The 18,872-nt window shown below is 42.4% G+C and overlaps 1 protein-coding gene across 1 annotated transcript in view; it reads left to right on the plus strand.

Moving 5' to 3' along the window:
- Positions 1–18,872, plus strand: part of MYOF (myoferlin) — a 152,194-nt gene that overhangs the window by 20,186 nt on the left and 113,136 nt on the right. Inside the window, exons 2-3 of the mRNA XM_040623930.1 lie at positions 2,417–2,472; positions 4,687–4,778. Coding sequence (XP_040479864.1) covers positions 2,417–2,472; positions 4,687–4,778 — 148 coding nt within the window. The remainder of the gene's footprint in view (positions 1–2,416; positions 2,473–4,686; positions 4,779–18,872) is intronic.

Here is an 18,872-nt window from a genome sequence, read left to right on the forward strand (position 1 = left end):
GCTGGGAGCCTGCTTCTTCCTCTCCCACTCCCCTGCTGTGTTCCCTCTCTCGCTGGCTGTCTCTCTGTCACATAAATAAATAAAATCTTCAAAAAAAAAAAAAAAAAGAGAACTTGCTTATACTGTAACCAGAGAGGAAAACTGAGAGGTTTCCATCAGAGGGCAGGAGGGCTGAGTAGGAGCAAATGGCAATGTGGAGGGGACAGTTTAGCCTCTCGGTGGTGTCGGAAGCAGATCCGTGGAGGGGCTCTGTAGACCACCTGGAAAGACCACAGTTAGAACTAATCAGTACGGGTCCAGGCGTGAGCCGATGAGCAGAGTCATGGTGAAGTCTGGAAGGGGAAGCCGGCTGGGCTCTGGGAGCCACTCAAGTGGAAAAGTTAATGCTTAGCAGAGTGAGGTGGTGATTCATGGCTTTACTATGCTGAGGTCTTGGAAGAATGAGGTGGTTAGTCCCACAAAGGGCCTGTGTTGGGAGCCTTAGGAATATGACATTCAGCTGAACAAAAGCCACTACCTTCTACATTGCACTGCAGTAGAGGGGAAACTGGGGAAGGTTCCAAGTGTGGCCACCAATGAGAGGCTGCCTGGTGGGTTTAAAAGCTATCCCTGCCGCTTGCTAACTGGGTCACTCTGAGTATGTCACTTCTCAGTTTCCTGAGCTTCTAAAAGGGGATGAAAATTATACATATCTCCTAGGGTTTTTAAAGAGATTAGATGATGTGAGATCATAGAAAATATATACATTGGTCTCGGCCCCCTTCCCCGACCCCCTTCCTGGCACTGAGCTAAAACCCTTATAAATTCCTACGTGATAGGAGCAGGGGCATCTTTTGTTCTAATGAGGTGACTCTGGGTGGTCTCCTGGATGGCTCCTGGGTGGAGACCCGTCACCAGGAAGACGAAGCCATGATGAGAAGCGTGGGATTACGGTCCCGCCCACCATTCCTCTAGACTGGAGAAAGGGGCTGGAAATAGAGTTAATAATTAATCTTGCCCTCGTGGGGAAGCCTCCATAAAAATCCCAAAAGTATGGGGCTCTGAGAGCTTCCAGATGGGTGAACGCATGCGTGTACTAGGAGGCTGAGGCACTCCCACTGCTGGGGCCAGAAGCTCCCAGACCTTACCCTATGTATCTCTTCATCTGGCTGCTCATCTGTACCCTCTATCACCTCCTTTAAGAAACTGGTCAACATAAATAACCTTGTCCCTGAGTTCTGTGAGCCGCTCTAGCAAATTAATTGAACCCGATGAGGGAGTTATGGGAACCTCAGATTCATAGCCTGCTAGGTCAGAAGCACAGGGGACACCCTGGACTTGCTCTTGTCATATTAACCCTTAACCTGCGGGATCTGACGATGTCTCCAGGTAGATAGTGTCAGCATTGAGTGAAACTGTAAAACACCCAACTGGTGTCACAGAAAATTGCTTGTGTCACAAGTGTTGTGAATGTTCTTTGTGAAGGTAAAGGAGAAACAGAAGGAAAACTGTTTTGGTTTGGTTTGTTTTTTTTTCCTGAAAACAGATGAACTCGTGCTTACAAAGCATTTTGTACTCAAACACTAGCTTTTATTTTGATAAGTATTTGGGAACTTAGAGACCCAACAGATGCCTCTGCTCTTTGGACTTCTCTAAGGAAACTTTAAGCACCAGCTGGATTAACATTTATTCATCCAGGAAGGTGACATAACATTTATTCATCATAAATAAAATAAATAACATAAATAACATTTATTCATCCAGTCTCAGATACAGAGAAAGAAACCTGTAATCTTCAGGAAAGGTGAGCCTGGAGTAAGGGAGACCCTACATTTTCCGCAGATCCATCTACTAATTGTCCATCTACTAATTACCTTGTGCCAAGGCCTCTGGGAGGGAGTCCAGTCCAGTCTTGGAGCTGTGGGGTGTTACCACATGCAGAGGTGGCATGGGCCTCAGCGTGGAAATTGCAGGTTATATTGGATCCAGTGCCAAGTATTAGCTCGGAAGAATTAGCTAAGAATTTCTCAGCTCCTTTGAATTTCAGTAGCCGCATCTCTAAAATGGCGACAACTGCTTGTCAATGGTTAGCTTTGTTGTCTTCTTTCTGCAACAAGCGGGAGACACACAGGCCCTGGGTAACCTTGGTCTGTGGGAGCTGGTGAGGGAGAGACAGGGGATCACAGCATTTCCATGATTTTGAGTCCCTCATCCCTAACATCTTGTAGATCTGGGCATGGGAGAAACATTTTAGGCCAAAAAAAAAGCCATTCAGTTTGGAAAACTTTGACTCAGGTAGCCCCGACTCTAGGCAAATGAGTGGGAAAATGTGGGCACACAGTTGGCCCTCAGGGGAACACTCTTTGAATGGACGAATGAATGGTACATGTTCTAGGAATATTTTTAATTAATTGATATCTCTTATTTTTATTTGCAGATGAGAAAAAGAAAACAAAGAAAGTTGACAATGAACTCAACCCATTCTGGAATGAGGTAACTTCATATTTTTTTTTAACGTTGTTTCAATGGTTAAGCTACATCTGATTGTCCTATCTTCGGTCAAAGGTTAACTTTTCCCTTTGGAAGAAGAATCTTGGCATTGTACCCCCACCCCTCCATCTCCCTTTGCGGCCATGGAGACAGCAGAACCGTTCAAGGAGACGTACCACAAGGATGTCTCCTGTATGGTTGTGTGGAGAGCGAAGGCTGGACAGGGAGTGGGAGGGCTGGGTTCGAACCTGGAGCAGCCTTGAGCTTGCTGAGTGACGTTGGTCCAGTTATGTTGCATGTTGGAGGCGCATATGTAGGGCAGGGGGTGGGGATTAGATCATTTCCGGAGTTCCAGAGGGAAAGCTCCATATTTAAAAACCTGTCTGCATGTAACTAATCAAGAGCCATTACTCTGGCTGAGCAATGACATTTATTGTTTTTTCTGTTTTGATAAAGTAATATATCCTTAATGTAGACATTTTGAAAGCTTCCGATCAATGTAAAAAAATTTACCCTTGTACCCACCCACTATCCAGAAGCAACTACTCTTAACATCTGGGATATATCAATATATGTTTATTGAATAAATATATTTAATAAAATATGTGTTGAAATTAGCAAAGTAGCATCATATAGCACATATGGCTTCTTATCCTGTTTTTTCTTACTTTATATTCTGGGCATACCATATCATTCCATTCAGAAGTATTTTTAATACTATACAATATTCTATAGAAGGGATATAATAAATTTATTTCCCCCACTGTTGATTTTATATCTGTTTTATAAACAGTTCAGTGTTGAATATATTTACAGATATGTGAAATTTTTAATTCTTTCCACTGAGTAGATTTTCCTATGCTGACTAATTTTTTAAAAGATGATCATTAGCCCATTACTTTTTCCAAAAGCCAGTGAAACCTTCCTGGATAAGCACAGTGATAAATGTCTTTGTTATTGTCACTGAGTCACCAGGCTGTGAAGACTTCCCCTCACCAACTGCATATTTCTCCCCATGACTAGTTGCAATGTTTCTGTAAGTAAAGACTTTACCTTTTCATTTAATGAGGTGAAGATGGAATACCTTTTTAATGCCTTTCTGAGAAGCAGAAAGTTGAGAGGCAATTCTCCTTCTTTGCAATTTCACTGGAACCCAGAACACAGCCGGCTGGACTGCCCGCTCTGTGAAACCAAGAGGCCAGTCTGGTTGGTCCCTGTGAACACTGTGGATCCTAGCATCTTGTACAGAGCTCCAAGAATAAAACAAATGGAAAAAATGTATACATACACATTTAATGCTTCAGGTTTTGAGTAATCCTAACATGCTTCATTATATTTGGTCAATCCATGTGGCCGATGGCAGAGAGGCATATGGTCATGTGAGCAGACATGTCCTCTGCAGGGCATCACCCATCTCGCCCCATTTTGTTTCCAACATGTATTTTTTTTAATTGCAAATGTATTTATCAAGTAAACTTCCCAGTTGTAGTTTTATAACTGAAATCTAACCCAAATGAAATGCCAACCCCAGACCCACTGGGGTTAGCATTCTAAAATGAGGTCTGACACATTCTCCATCTACTCCAAACCCATTACAAGGAGAATCAAATCATCAGTAGACACTGCTTTATTTAATTCATATATTACATAATCGATCAAAGGCATCAATGGTGTTATATTGATTTTTTTTTATGTTTGCCATTAGATAGCAGTTTATTGCATTAAGACTAAGGTCTCATCTGACTACAAATTGATCATGGTGGGACTTAAAATAAAGTGCTGATGCATTTTAGAAAATGTTTTTTTAGGTTATTCATCTCTTTGATAATAATATGATTAGGAAGAGCAAGTAATTTAAAAACAACCAGTGAAAAAAAGCATTCATTTTATTTTATTCTTCTAACCCATTGTGGTGGGCACTAAGTAAATTCTCTGACTATGAGATGGATTTGGTCACTTGTCCATAGTCACAGAGCCTAGAAAATGGGAAGCCAGAAGTCACCCCCAGGTCCTCTGAGGCTTAGTCTGGCTTGCCTTCCCACAGCCCTCAGCAGCCTTCAGGTTTGGAATTTGGTCACTTCTAACTATAGAATTGAATAATTCAAAAGATTGTCAGAGGTGAAGATAATAACCCGACATTTAGAATCAGGTATGTCTTGTTATACTCCCCAATCTTTTTAACAGCTTTTTTTTTTTTTATAAACTTTCTGTGGACAGATTTTGGAGTTTGACTTGAGGGGTATACCACTGGACTTTTCATCTTCCCTTACAATTATTGTGAAAGATTTTGAGACAATTGGACAAAATAAGTAAGTTGATTTCACCTATTTTTCTCATTTTACATATTATCTTACTGTTGTTTATTTTGTTGAAGGACATATCATTAATAACATTTTTGTGATATTTCCAATATAATTGTGCTTCAATTCCATGTCCCACCCCCACCCCCCACAACCTTCTAAGCCAATATCAGATGTGATTAACTGATCACAGTGCCTTTTCTCAAACTTCTGTACAGTGGTCCCCTCTTACCTGCAGTTTCAGTTACCCATGGTCAACTGAGGTCCAGAAGCAGATGATCCTCCTTCTGAAATATTGTCAGAAAGTCAGCAGTAGCCTAACACTACGTCACAATGCTTACATTGTTGACCTCACTTCATCTCATCATGTAGGCATTTTGTCATCTCACATCATCATGAGAAGGATGAATTATAAGTAGATATTTTGAGAGGGAGAGAAACCATATTCACATAACTTTTACAGTATATTGTTGTAATTGTTCTGTTTTATTGTTAGTTATGGTTGTTAATCTCTATGTCTAATTTATAAATTAAACTCTATCATAGTTATGTATATATGTATGGAAAAAAGCATAGTATATAGTATCCACAGTTTTAGGCATCCCCTAGGGGTCTTGGCACATATCCCTATGGATAAAGGGGGGGACTACTGTTTTCCTAAGAGGCTGCAGACACTAATCCACCGTTAATATATCCAATTTGGCACCTCCTGTGAAACCTTTCTTACATTCCTGAAACATCATTAACTGCATATAATCACTTCCTACCTCTGGTGGTTTATCTGAACTGTAGCTATATTAGACATAAGGAAAATCATTTCTTCTTCTGATTATGTGTGACCATACATATCTCATTCAAGTTCTACTTGCAGCCCCACTTCCATTTTAATGTCTTATTGGCCTTTTAAACTCAACTTAGATCCCTGTCACTTCTACCAGTTTCAAATAGGGAAGGGTCATGATGGTGCCTGTGGTAGCACCGAGGGTTGTCCCCTGATTAAAGCTGGGGGACATCTGAAACAGGTCTCTATGGGACAGAAAGACCTCAGTAAATTCACCCCAGTCCTTGATCTGGATTTTGGCCTTATAGCCTCAGAAGCCAGCCTTAGGTTACCAGTTCAAACTAACCAAGCTTACACGAAGCTGATGCTTAAAGCCAGGTTACTTACTTGTTATTTTCAAGGGGAAATAAATGCCTGGTGGGAGGGCATCTTGATCAGTGAATTCTCCTTTGTGTCTTCCTGCATGGAAAGCCAAATTACTCTATATCCTTGATTATAAGATGTCATTAACCATAAGATATATTATTAAATTAGTAAGAAGTTTGGGGGTGAGGAAGAAACCTGGTATTAAATGTCCATATCAGTGTAAGTAGCATCCAAGTTTTTAGTAATGTCAATACATTTAAAAATGTATGTCTTAGCCTTAGACACATTTGGTATAATCAGAAGGCTGCAATGAGAGGAATAAACTAGAAAGAATTAGTTGAGGTACAGGGACCATATGCTGTGATTTGCTTGGGACAGTCTTGGTTTATTGTCCCAACACAATGACTAATAATAACTCTTTTGCTGTCAACAGTGGCTTGGTTTGGACAGTAAATTAGATAGTCACCCTAGTGGCTGGGGTCTTCTACTTAATGGCGTCATGCTAAGAGAGCCTGGACAGATGTTTACCCCCTGGACAGTGCTTTGATAGGTACTATGCATGTTCACCTTTGATGAGATCTTTTCCCCATGTTCCATTGCTGACCAGTGCCCCTTGTGACTGATGCATTTTTTCCTTAAGCTATATAAGTATACTTTGGTAGGTTCTGATCCCACTCTACTGGACTGAAAACCATTGTAGCTTTAAAAGTTATGTTGTGTATCTCAGCTTTGAACCAATGATATGATTATCTGTCCTCACTCAACTCCCAGAGGGCAGCTTCATCTCCCATATCACAAAATTTTGGGGAAGTGGGTGGTCAAACCTCACTGTAGCCTCTAATGTGTTACTAATAATAACCCTTTTTGAGGATAGTCCAAGATGGCAGAGGAGTAGGAAACCTTAGTTTCATTTGGTCCCAGGAATTCAGCTATACAGCTATCAAATCATTCTGAACACCCGTGAACTCGACTGGAGATGTAAGAAAAGAATAGCTACATCTCTACAAATAGAAAAGTGACCACTTTCTGCAAGAATGACAAGACAGAAAAACTCACCTCAAAAAAGAGAATAAGAGGCAGTACTGACTGCCAGGGACCTAATCAGTATGGATATAAGTAAGATGTCAGAACTAGAGTTCAGAAATGATTATATAAATACTAGCTGGGCTTGAAAAAAGCATAGAGGACACCAGAGAATATCCTTTTCTGGAGAAATAAGAGAACTTTAATCAAGTCGAAATAAAAAAGGCTATTAATGAGATGCAATAAAAAAGGAGGCTCTAACTGCTAGGATAAATGAGGCAGAAGATGAATTAGTGATGTAGAAGATCAAATGATGGAGGGTAAGGAAGCTGAGAAAAAAAGAGATAAACAACTACTAGATAATGAGGGGAGAATTTGAGAGATAAGTGATAACATAAAGCAAAACAATAGCAGAATAATTGGGATCCCAGAAGAAGAGTAAAGAGGGAGGAGAAGGCATATTTGAGCAAGTTATCATACTTAAAGGGTCTATCCAACAAGAAGATCTAACAATTGTAAATATTTATGCCTCTAACATGGGAGCAGTGAATTATATAAACCAATTAATAACCAAGTTAAAAAAACACATCGATAATAATACAGTAATAGCAGGGGACTGTAACATCCCACTCACTTCAATGGACAGATCATCTAAGCAAAAGATCAACAAGGAAAGAAAGGCTTTGAATGACACCCTGAACCAGATGGACGTCACAGATATATTCAGAACACTTCATCCTAAAGCAGCAGAATACACATTCTTCTCTAGTGCACATGGAACGTTGTCCAGAATAGATCACATCCTGGGTCAGAAATCAGGTGTCAACTGGTACCAAAAGACTGGGATCATTCCCTGCATATTATCAGAACGCAATGTTTTGAAATGGAACTCAATCACAAGAGGAGGGTTGGAAAGAACTCAAATACATGGAGGCTAAGGAGCATCCTACTAAAGAATGAATAGGTCAACTAGGAAATTAAAGAAGAATTTGAAAAGTTCATGGAAACAAATGAGAACGAAAGCACAACTGTTCAAAACCTATGGGATGCAGCAAAGGCGGTCCTAAGAGGGAAGTACATAGCAATACAAGCCTTTCTCAAGAAACAAGAAAAGTCTCAAATACACAACCTAACCTTACACCTAAAGGATCTGGAGAAAGAATAGCAAATAAAAGCATAAACACAGCAGGAGAATAAAATTAGTAAAGATTAGAGCAAAAGTCAATGAAATAGAAACCAAAAGAACAGTAGAGCAGATCAATAAAACTAGGAGCTGGTTCTTTGAAAGAATTCATAAGATTGATAAACCCTTGGCCAGACTTATCAAAAAGAAAAGAGAAAGGACCCAAATAAATAAAATCACAAATGAAAGAGCAGAGATCACAACCAACATCGAAGAAATACAAACAATTATAAGAACATATTATAAGCAACTATATGCCTACAAATTAGGCAATCTGGAAGAAATGGATAAATTCCTAGAGACGTAAAAACTACCAAAACTGAACCAGGAAGAAATAGAAAACCTGAACAGACCCATAACCGGCAAGGAAATTACGGCAGTGATCAAAAATATCCCAATAAACAAGAGTTCAGGGCCAGATGGCTTCCCAGGGGAATTCTACCAAACATTTAAAGAAGAATTAATACCTATTCTTCTGAAACTGTTCCGAAAAATAGAAATGGAAGGAAAACTTCCAAGCTCTTTGTATGAGGCCAGCATTAGCTTGATCCCAAAACCAGGCAAAGACCCCACCAAAAAGGAGAATTACAGACAATATCCCTGATGAACATGGATGCAAAAATTCTCAACAAGATACCAGCTAATTGGATCCAACAGTACATTAAAAGGATTATTCACCACGACCAAGTGGAATTTATTCCTGGGCTACAAGGGTGGTCCAACATCTGCAAGTCAGTGTGATACACTACATTAATAAAAGAAAGGACAAGAACCATATGATCCTCTCAATAGATGCAGGAAAAGCATCTGACAAAGTACAGCATGCTTTCTTGATTAAAACTCTTCACAGTGTAGGGATAGAGGGTACATACCTCAGTATCATAAGAGCCATCTATGAAAAGCCTACAGCGAATATCATTCTCAATGGGGAAAACTGAGAGCTTTTCCCCTAAGATCAGGACCATGGCAGGGATGTCCACTATCACCACTGTTGTTCAACATAGTACTAGACATCCTAGCCTCAGCAATCAGACAACAAAAAGAAATAGAAGGCATCCAAATTGGCAAAAAAGTCAAACTCTCACTCTTTGCAGATGACATGATACTTTATGTGGAAAACCCAAAAGGCTCCACCCCAAAATTGCTAGAACTCATATAGGATTTCAGTAAAGTGGCAATCAATGCCAGAAAAAAAAATCAATGCACAGAAATCAGTTGCATTTCTATACACTAAGAATGAGACAGAAGAAAGAGAAATTAAGGAGTCAATCCCATTTACAATTGCACCAAAAACTGTAAGATACCTTGGAATAAATCTAACCAAAAAGGCAGAGGATCTGTACTCAGAGAACTATAGAATACTCATGAAAGAAATAGAGGAAGACACAAAGAAATGGAAAAACCCATGCTCATGGATTGGAAGAACAAATGTTGTGAAAATGTCTATGCTACCTAGAGCAATCTACACATTCAGTGCAATCCCTACCAAAATACCACCACCTTTTTTCACAGAACTGGAACAAATAATCCTAAAATTTGTATGCAACCAGAAAAGACCCTGAATAGCCAAAGGTATGTTGAAAAAGAAAAACAAAGCTGGTGGCATCACAATTCTAGACTTCAAGCTTTTATTACAGAGCTGTGATCATCAAGACAGTATGGTACTGGCACAAAAACAGACACACAGATCAATGGAACAGAATAGAGAACCCAGAAATGGACCCTCAACTCTATGGTCAACTAATCTTCGACAAAGCAGAAAAGAATATCCAATGGAAAAAAGACGGTCTCTTCAACAAAATGGCGTTGGGAAAATTGGACAGCCACAGGCAGAAGCATGAAACTGGACCATTTCCTTACACCATACACAAAAATAGACTCGAAATGGATGAAAGACCTCAATGTGGGATAAGAATCCATCAAAATCCTAGAGGAGAACAGGCAGCAACCTCTTCAACCGCAGCTACAGCAGCTTCTTGCTAGACACATCGCCAAAGGCAAAAATGAACTGTTGGGACTTCATCAAGATAAAAAGCTTGCGCACAGCAAAGGAAACAGTCAACAAAACCAAAAGACAACCAACAGAATGGGAAAAGATATTTGCAAATGTCTTATCAGATAAAGGGCTAGTATCCAAAATCTATAAAGAACTTATCAAACTCAACATCTAAAGAATGAATAATCCAATCAAGACATGGGCAGAAGACATGAAGAGATACTTTTGCAAAGAAGACAACAGACACATGAAAAAATGCTTAACATCACTTGGCATCAGGGAAATATACAAATCAAAACCACAATGAGATACCACCTCACACCAGTCAGAATGACTAAAATTAATAAGTCAGTAAACGACAGATGTTGGTGAGGATGTGGAGAAAGGGGAACCCTCTTACACTGTTGGTGGGAATGCAAGCTGGTGTAGCCACTATGGAAAATAGTAAGGATATTCCTCAAAAAATTGAAAATAGAGCTACTGTGTGACCCAGCAATTGCACTACTGGGTATTTACCCCAAAGATACAAATGTAGTGATCTGAAGGGGAACCTACACCTCGGTGTTTATAGCAGCAATGTTTACAATAACCAAAATATGGAAGGAGCCCAGATGTCCATCAACAGCTGAATGGATAAAGAAGATGTGGTATATATATACAATGGAATACTACTCAGCCATCAAAAAAATGAAATCTTACCATTTGCAATGACATGGATGGAACTAGAGGGTACTATGCTAAGCAAAATAAGTCAATCAGAGAAAGACAATTATAATATGATCTCACTCATATGTGGAATTTAAGAAACAAAAGACGATCATAGGTAAAGAGAGGAAAAAATAAAAGACAAAATCAGAGAGGGAAATAAACCATAAGAGACTCTTAATCATAGGAAACAAACTGAGCGTTACTGGAGGGATGGGGCAACTGGGTGATGGACATTACAGTGGATGCATGATGTAATGAGCACTGGGTGTTATATAAGACTGACGAATCACTGACCTCTACCTCTGAAACTGATAATACATTGTATGTTAAAATTGAATTTAAATTAAAAAATAAATAGCCCATTTTCTTCTTTGCTCCCTTCTTTCTACAAATGGTATCACTATTTATATTCTGGATCACTCACTCCAATAAAAATATAGTGCAGAATGCATATGTAATTTAAAATTTTCTAGTAGCCACATTAAAAAACAAAAAGATGAAATTAGTTTTAATAATATAATCTATTTAACTCAATATATACAACTTTTTATCATTTCAATATGTAATCAGTATTTTAAAAATCATTGAGACATTTTACATGCATTTTTTTTTTCTTACAAAGTCTTTGGAATTCAATGTGTCTTTCCCACTTATAGCACATATCAGTCCAGACTAGCCACATTTCCAGTGCTCCCTTGCCACATGTGGCTGGCGGCCACATATTGGATAGCACAGTTCCAGACCACTGGGCTCAGAACCTCAGGTCTCTCTGGATCTTCTTCCTTTTACAACCTATCCAATCTGTTGCCAAATCTTACTTTTTTTTCCTTTCCATTGCTTGTGCCACGTGTTTCTTACTCTTGGCCCCAGCCACCAGCCTGGTTCAAGCCTTTATCATTTTTTCTTTTTTAGATTTTATTTATTTATTTGACCAAGATAGAGACAGCCAGCGAGAGAGGGAACACAAGCAGGGGGAGTGGGAGAGGAAGAAGCAGGCTCATAGCGGAAGAGCCTGATGTGGGGCTCGATCCCAGATCTCCGGGATCACGCTCTGAGCCGAAGGCAGACGCTTAACTGCTGTGCCACCCAGGCGCCCCAAGCCTTTATCATTTTATGCCTCTTCTATTTCAATGTGGTGGCAAAGCCTGGCTTTGGCTCTTGTCTATGTTTCACACAAAATTCTTGCTTTCCTGAAGGAAATATGCTTGAGGGAGAGTCAGAAAAGAAACAAATACGTGAAGAACTATATAATAGGTCAGGAGCTATGGAGTGATATAGGATAAGGAGAAAACTGTTATATGGTATGGCCCATGAAGAGAAATAAAGCAGAGTAAAAGGATAGAGAGTGATTGATGATGGGGGGATGATCCAGTGTTATGTGAGGTGATGATGAGGTAACAATTGAGCAGAGACCTAAATAAAGTGAAGGAATGGGCTATGCAGCTGGTGGGGGATGGGAGGAGGACTATCACAGGCAGAGAGAAGGCAGGAGTGTATTTGGGGTGTTGGAGAAACACCAAGGAGGCCAGTGAGGCTGGAGCACGAACAGGAGGAGCTGGGTGGGGTAGGTGATGAGATCAGGAAAGCCGAAGCACGTATGGCTTTGTGAGCCACGGCACAGGCTTTGGAGTTCATTCCTAGTAGAATGGGAATCCATTAAAGGGGGTTCAGGGTGATCTAGCCTATATTTTAAAAGGATCATTCAGGCTTTGTGTGCAGAGACTGAATATAGCAACCAGTTAGGATGTAGGGAAACAATACTGGGAGACTATTATATATTCATTTTACACCTGGTGAAAACACAGGGGGGCCCTTGGATGACAGCAGTCATGGGAAGAGGGCAAGTCCCCACCCGACGGTTCAGCTTGGCCCTTATTTTGGATGTTCGCTGTGCCTTTCTGGAGACAGAGTTGAATGGCAGTCTGTCTGATCCTGACTTTTTCTTCCTACATTTGAACAAAGAAAATATGGTGGGTCCTGATAGAAGAGGGTCCTTCTAATGTTTGGGGCTCCATGCATCTTGCTGAGACATATTGTACTTGGTGTTACACTATCTGCTGAGCAAAATGGCCAAAGGAACCGGTCATTACTGTGGCATTATTATGATGGGAATTTTTAGGCCAGAAAAAGGTAAATTCTAGGCAAAATATGAAGCTGGTGTTCATTACTCTTTCAGCCTTTCCTTCCCCTTCTTCTGGGAGGTCCCCCTCCTCCTGACCTCTCCCAGGCACCCAGTGTCTGTATTTATGTCCTAAGGCTCCCACCAGCGTACCCACCCCAGCCTCCCTTCTGAGCCGTATCTGCACCCTCTGCTAAGCCTTTTCCCAATAGCACGTACGTCCCGTGTCTTAGTCCTTCAGGGGCTCACTGGTTGAAAGGAGCTTTCTGAGAAGCTGCTCCAGGTTACAGTGGGATGGACACTAATTGTTTATACTGTGTTAACTTCCCAAGAACAGTGATCTGGGGACTGAGGCCACTGGTGACTCATCTGAAGAAGTGAACAAAATGGGAATTTTTGGCCCTAATGGCAGGGTCCCCAGGGGAGGTCTTTTTAATTGGGAGATGAGCTCTGTGTCCTACAAATGTCACCGGGTTGTTGGTCACCATCTTCCAGTGAAAGCCAACCCTGAGTCGGCTTTGGAATGAGCAGTGCGGATGATAATGCCTCTGTGTTGTCTGTGCACTTACTGTGCTAAGCCGCATGCTTGCGGCAGGAATTGTGAACTTTGACCTTGTTGCCACCAAGTAAACAATGCGTCCACCTTGGTCAAATTTGCCCATAAGTACGTTGCAGGAAAAAAAAAAATTTAAACCCATCTGGGAATACGCTGTATGTTTGTCCAAACTACTTGTGTATTTTGGCCCCAGATTTTTTTTCTTAGCTTCTTTACTAAAAATTTCGCCTTCAGGAATCTGCTCACTGCTCAGTGTGGGAACTTTCTTTCACCAGGAAGTACAGGGTGGGGGCAGAGGGTTTCTCTACCAGCTTAAGGAATGTCTTGCCTGTTGATGTTCCTGTTGCCATGGAAACTAGTTGTGCAAACACGGCTCTCGCTCTGCATCTGCTGCTCTGGGCAGCAAACAGGTTTGCCTGTACACCCCTGCCCACACCCACCACGGACTGCCAGGGCCAGCCCGTGCAAGCAAGGCACTGGGGCGTCAGTGACATCCCTCCTCGGGCGCTGGGAGCTGGCTCCGCCATTCAGCGCAGGCTCTGTTCTTCCCCACTTCATTGTCCTCCAACCAGCCGTCCGGGCTGAATGAGGGTGAAAGAAGAGCCAGAAGTGCCTCTTGGTCATGTGATGAAAATGAAATATTTTTAGCTGAAATGTCAGAGTAGAAGGATTTTCCCAGCCGCTGAAGAACAGGATTTCTCTCTGTGGACAGGCGGTGCAGCCATCACCTAGTGAGGACTTCGGGAATGCTGAGGGCTGGGCCAAGCCCCATCAGTGCATTATCCTACTGAATCCTCACAGACACACTCTGAAGCAGGTCCTGTTTTTCCCCAGAGAGGCTTAGTATTCTGCTCAAGGTCACACAGTAGGTGTGTGTCAGAGTCAGCATTTATGTCCAGGCCTGTGTCCTTGATTTTTACATTATACTGAAAACCTCAAACCACCTGTAGGAACCAACTATAGATGGAATTACTGCTTAACTGTCAGCTAGAATGGAAGTAATTTTTCTTTCTAATTTTGCAAAAAAAATAACAGCCAACAGAGTATTAGTAATTCCTCCCTACTTAACAGTTTTAAGCAGGCATTTTTATACTCTTGAAGAGTCAGTCACTTATGCTCATGTTCTACGATGGACAAGATACATTTGGAAAGTATATCTCATCTCATGTGATCTTCATGGTGACCTTGAGAAGTGGAGATGAGATTTGAGGCTGAGACCCTGACCCCCTGGCATCCTGGCCCGCTGTCACTCCACCTGAGTTCCTAAAGAAGAGTCAGCTTTAGGAGCCTGGAAATGCAGGAATGAAAGGTGTTTCCAAGTTTTCAGGTTAGCGTGCATGTGCATGCTTGTGTGTGCTCACGTGCCAGGGAGGAAAAAGAGTTACGAGTTAGGGCTCCCCCCCCCCCCCCCCCGTTAGGGCTTTTGTACTCACTGTTCCCTCTGCATGGAATACTCTTTCCTTCTAACTGCAGTAGATGTGAAGTGTTGTCATTTGGCCTCCGCATCTGGGACCGCCCACCCTAGAGCAGCCCCTGCCGTTGCTCTCCAGCTCATGGCCCTACCTTATTTCCTCAGAGCCCCTCTTGTTAGTGAGCTCACATGGGTGTAGGAATGATGGAGAGAGTCCAGCTGGGCATGTGGACATTTGTGTGGATTTTAGATAAGGACTCAGAGATATGGCTGGTCCACATTCCCGCTTCATCTAGCTCAGTTCACCACCATCTGACATGGTCTTATCTATTTGGTTATTCACTTGGCCTTCCCCTACTAGACAGTGAGCTCCACATCTGTCTTGTTTGCGTCTGTAACACCAGCGCTTAGCACAGTGCCTAACACATTATAAGCTCTCAGTAAGTGTTTGTTGAATGAATTAACAAGTAAGTTCATGATACATGAATGGAATCGAAAGTATCTTGCATCGGACAGTTAGCCCACCTAGTAATGGGTCATTGATGTGGAATCTGTCCAGCCCAGCTGTCTGGACAGCCTTCTGGTTCCAACTTGGGTTTAAGCTGCAAAGGAGTCAACACGAAGGGGTCAGATCACAAGGGAAGCAAACACCTGTCCCAAAGTTCCTACCTTTCTGTAGAGATGTGGAGCTTACCCCTGAGCTCAGAGGAAGGAAGGCAGCAGATCTAGTGCTTGAAAGCTGAGATTCGGGAGGCAGACAGAGACTGCCTGGAGACTCAGCTCTATTGATGACTAGTGGTGACCTCGGGCAAGTGACGTAACCCCTCCAGGCCTTGACGTGACCATAGTTTGGACATTCTGCTTGCACTAAGATAACATAACAGGGACCAGATCTACTCTCACCTGATACACAAAAGAGCTAGAGAAAACATATGTAACCATGGTTTCAGATATTGAACACCAGCAGCACGAGACAGTGACTGCCGAGAAAAGGGAGGTATATGAAATGAGCCCTTTCAGCAACCAACTTAATGCCTAGAGTGCGTTCCCAGGCTGCAGTTCAGGGAGAGGGAAGTCAGGTAGGTCCCAGTTGTCTCCCAAAGTTGGGGACATGCAGGTGGGAGGCTGGAGCTACACACACACACACACACACACACACACACACACCCAGACTGGTACCAGGGGCTACAGAATTAGGAAAAAAAAAAAAAAGACAAGCTTGGGTTGTGAAATATACTGACTCCCTGAGCAAAGGTTTGTGGCTTTTTTGGGTTTTTTGTTTTTGTTTTTTATTAGAGAAAACAGAGACTGTGGTTGGAATGAAATTAATTTGGTGGAGAGGTATGGTATGGCTTATGAGAAAATTTCATTTCCGAGTATACAGAAGACCTTGTCTTCAGTCTTTTAATACTTCGGTTTCTCCTAGTGGTGAGACACTCACTTCTGACATTGCCAGGTGTAAACAAGGTAGTGGGATTTGTGCAGGTGGGGCCACCACCTTTCCTTCTTCCGCTGTGGTTGGTGAGGAGGGACGGACAGCCCCCTGGAGCAGCTTCTCAGACTGTGTGGACATCGAAACCAGAAGCCAGTGTTACCGTGGCATGGGGTTCTCAGTTCGGTTCTCCCTAGTTCCATATTTTCAGTAGAGCGGCAGAACTGTGAAAAGATCAAAACTGGCTTGGGCTGGCTGAGTCCGGGTGCTGGAAAGGCTGAACCCCCGTGTGTGGGGAGGCCAGTAAAGTAGCTGCCACAGTCCTGCTGGCATCCGTTCACATCTCATGAGGAAGTGAAGGTGGCCCACTGCCCTGGAGAAAGACACCCGGAGAGACTTGAAAGAGAAAGGCATTTCACAATGACAAGAGCTGTGTCTTCTAATTGCACTTGGAGGACCATCTCTTAGGAGAGGAAGCTTTACAACTTGGAAGTCATTTGCAAGGTTATTGGACTATCTTCAGTGATGTATCAATTAATGTCTTCATTCGACAAATAAGTACTAATGCCTCTGTGTGCCAGACACTGCCCTAGGCACTGGGAGTACACTCCATGCCTTTCACGGGGCTTACATCTGAGTGGAGGGAACATACAGTGTATCAGATGGTGGTCAGTAATGATGAAGAAAAATAAAGTGGGGGGTGAAGAGAAAATAACGAGATGTGTGCATGTGTGTATGTGTATGTGTGTGTTGATTTAGATGCGGTTTTTGTATGAGGAGTTGTTTTGGGGTCTGTTTTATAGTGAAATACCTTACGAAACTTATGGCTTTAAAAACTTTATTCAGATTCCACTAATAGGGTTTTATGAGAATTCAGTTACAGCTGAAATTTACTTCTGGCCTAACCCTGAAAATACAAATTGTTTTCCAAAAAGACTCTTGGTATACACAGCACCGGAGTTGGGGAGGGAACAGTTTCATGTTCAGAAGAGAAAGGACTAGTCTTAAGAACTTTGCATAACAGAAATGGATGTGGGTAGTTACAAGGGATCTGTTCACTCCTGCCTGCCTACCCGTATCCCTGCATAGACAGCCCACCTTCCCGTGATTTGGGCTGTGCGTGAGCTCATACCAGCTTTCCCTGTAAGTACTGGCCTGCTGTCACGTGCTTCTTTTGGATCCCTTTTTCTAGAGTAGCGTCTGAAATAATAAAAAGTAACTGTTAAGCACTTACCACATCATCCTTACAATACTGTTAGGTAACAGCTGCCATAATCCTTACTTTACAGGCAAGGAAACTGAGGCTCAGAGAAGTAAAACAACCCGTATACGGCCTCTGGTACAAAGAAGAGTCTGAATCAGAAAGCTCTGCGTAGCTGCAAGTTCTCAGTCTTTCTCATTCAGTCTCCCTTTCCTTGTTTGGCCCAAGTTCTTGATGAAGGAATGAAGGAAGGAAGGAAGGAAGGAAGGAAGGAAGGAAGGAAGGAAGGAAGGAAGGAAGGAAGGAATGAAGAGAAAGAAAGAGAGGGAGAGAGAGAGAAAGAAAAAGAGAGAAAGAGAGAGAAAAAGAAAGAAAGGAAGAAAGAAAACTACCACCTTGATTCTAATGGCTGGGGGGATTAGACAGGGACGGAGCCTTGGTGTTCCCTTATGCTGCACAACAGGCAAGCACCGATTCTGATCCTTGAGGACTGAAAAAAACAGGAGAATCGGTCAGGTGAAAATAGCTAAAGAGCAGGTTACACTCATTTAGAAGTAATTACCGAGCCTCACCTGCATGCCAGGCATTATTAGGCTAGCTAACCTGCTCCTTGCAGCCTCAAAGTGCCTCACTCTGGCCTAGGTGCCTCCCTGATCGGGAGAGCTTTTGGTGCAGAGGCCTTGGCTTCCCCTCAGCTCCTTCGCTGGTTTAAGTGACGCCATTTGCCGCAGGCAGCAGGGTTGGGAGGGACTGGAAAAAAGGAAGTTGTTGCCGGCCCTGAATCCTGCAAAACCTGCCACAGCCTCCAGACTAGGTCAGTGCTTCCAAAACCCAGGAATGGAGTTTGTGAAGAGTACAGAGCACAGTCCTACCCCAGAGGGGCTGGTACACAGCCAAGCTTGGGAGTCACGATTTGATGAACAGGACAAAGGCCCCAAGGCTCTCTGACAAGCCTGGTGTGGAGTGAGGAGGCGAAGCCACAGGAAAGGTACAGATAACTAGGCTTGCCGAGTAGGTTTTATTCGAGTTTTGTTTACTAAGCCCACTTCTCAAATGTGAACCCGTGTTATGTTGAATGTACTTTTAAAAATTACATGTCTCCCTCTCTCTGGATCTAGCTTTGCCAGCTGCCTTTCCTACCCCACCCCCCCTCCTCCACCCATCCCTACTTTCCCGCTGCCCCTGAGAATCACTGTTTTAGACCATTGTTTCTCAAACTTCCTGGGTATAAGAATGAACTAAAGACAAAGTCTGACTCAGGGTCCTGGGAATCTCTGCCCTAGTGATTCTGCTACAGGGAGGGCTGGGGAACCACCACCTCAGAAAT

This window comes from Ursus maritimus, unplaced genomic scaffold (assembly GCF_017311325.1).
Source record: "Ursus maritimus isolate PB19 unplaced genomic scaffold, ASM1731132v1 scaffold_7, whole genome shotgun sequence".
NCBI classification, from domain to species: Eukaryota; Metazoa; Chordata; class Mammalia; order Carnivora; family Ursidae; genus Ursus; species Ursus maritimus.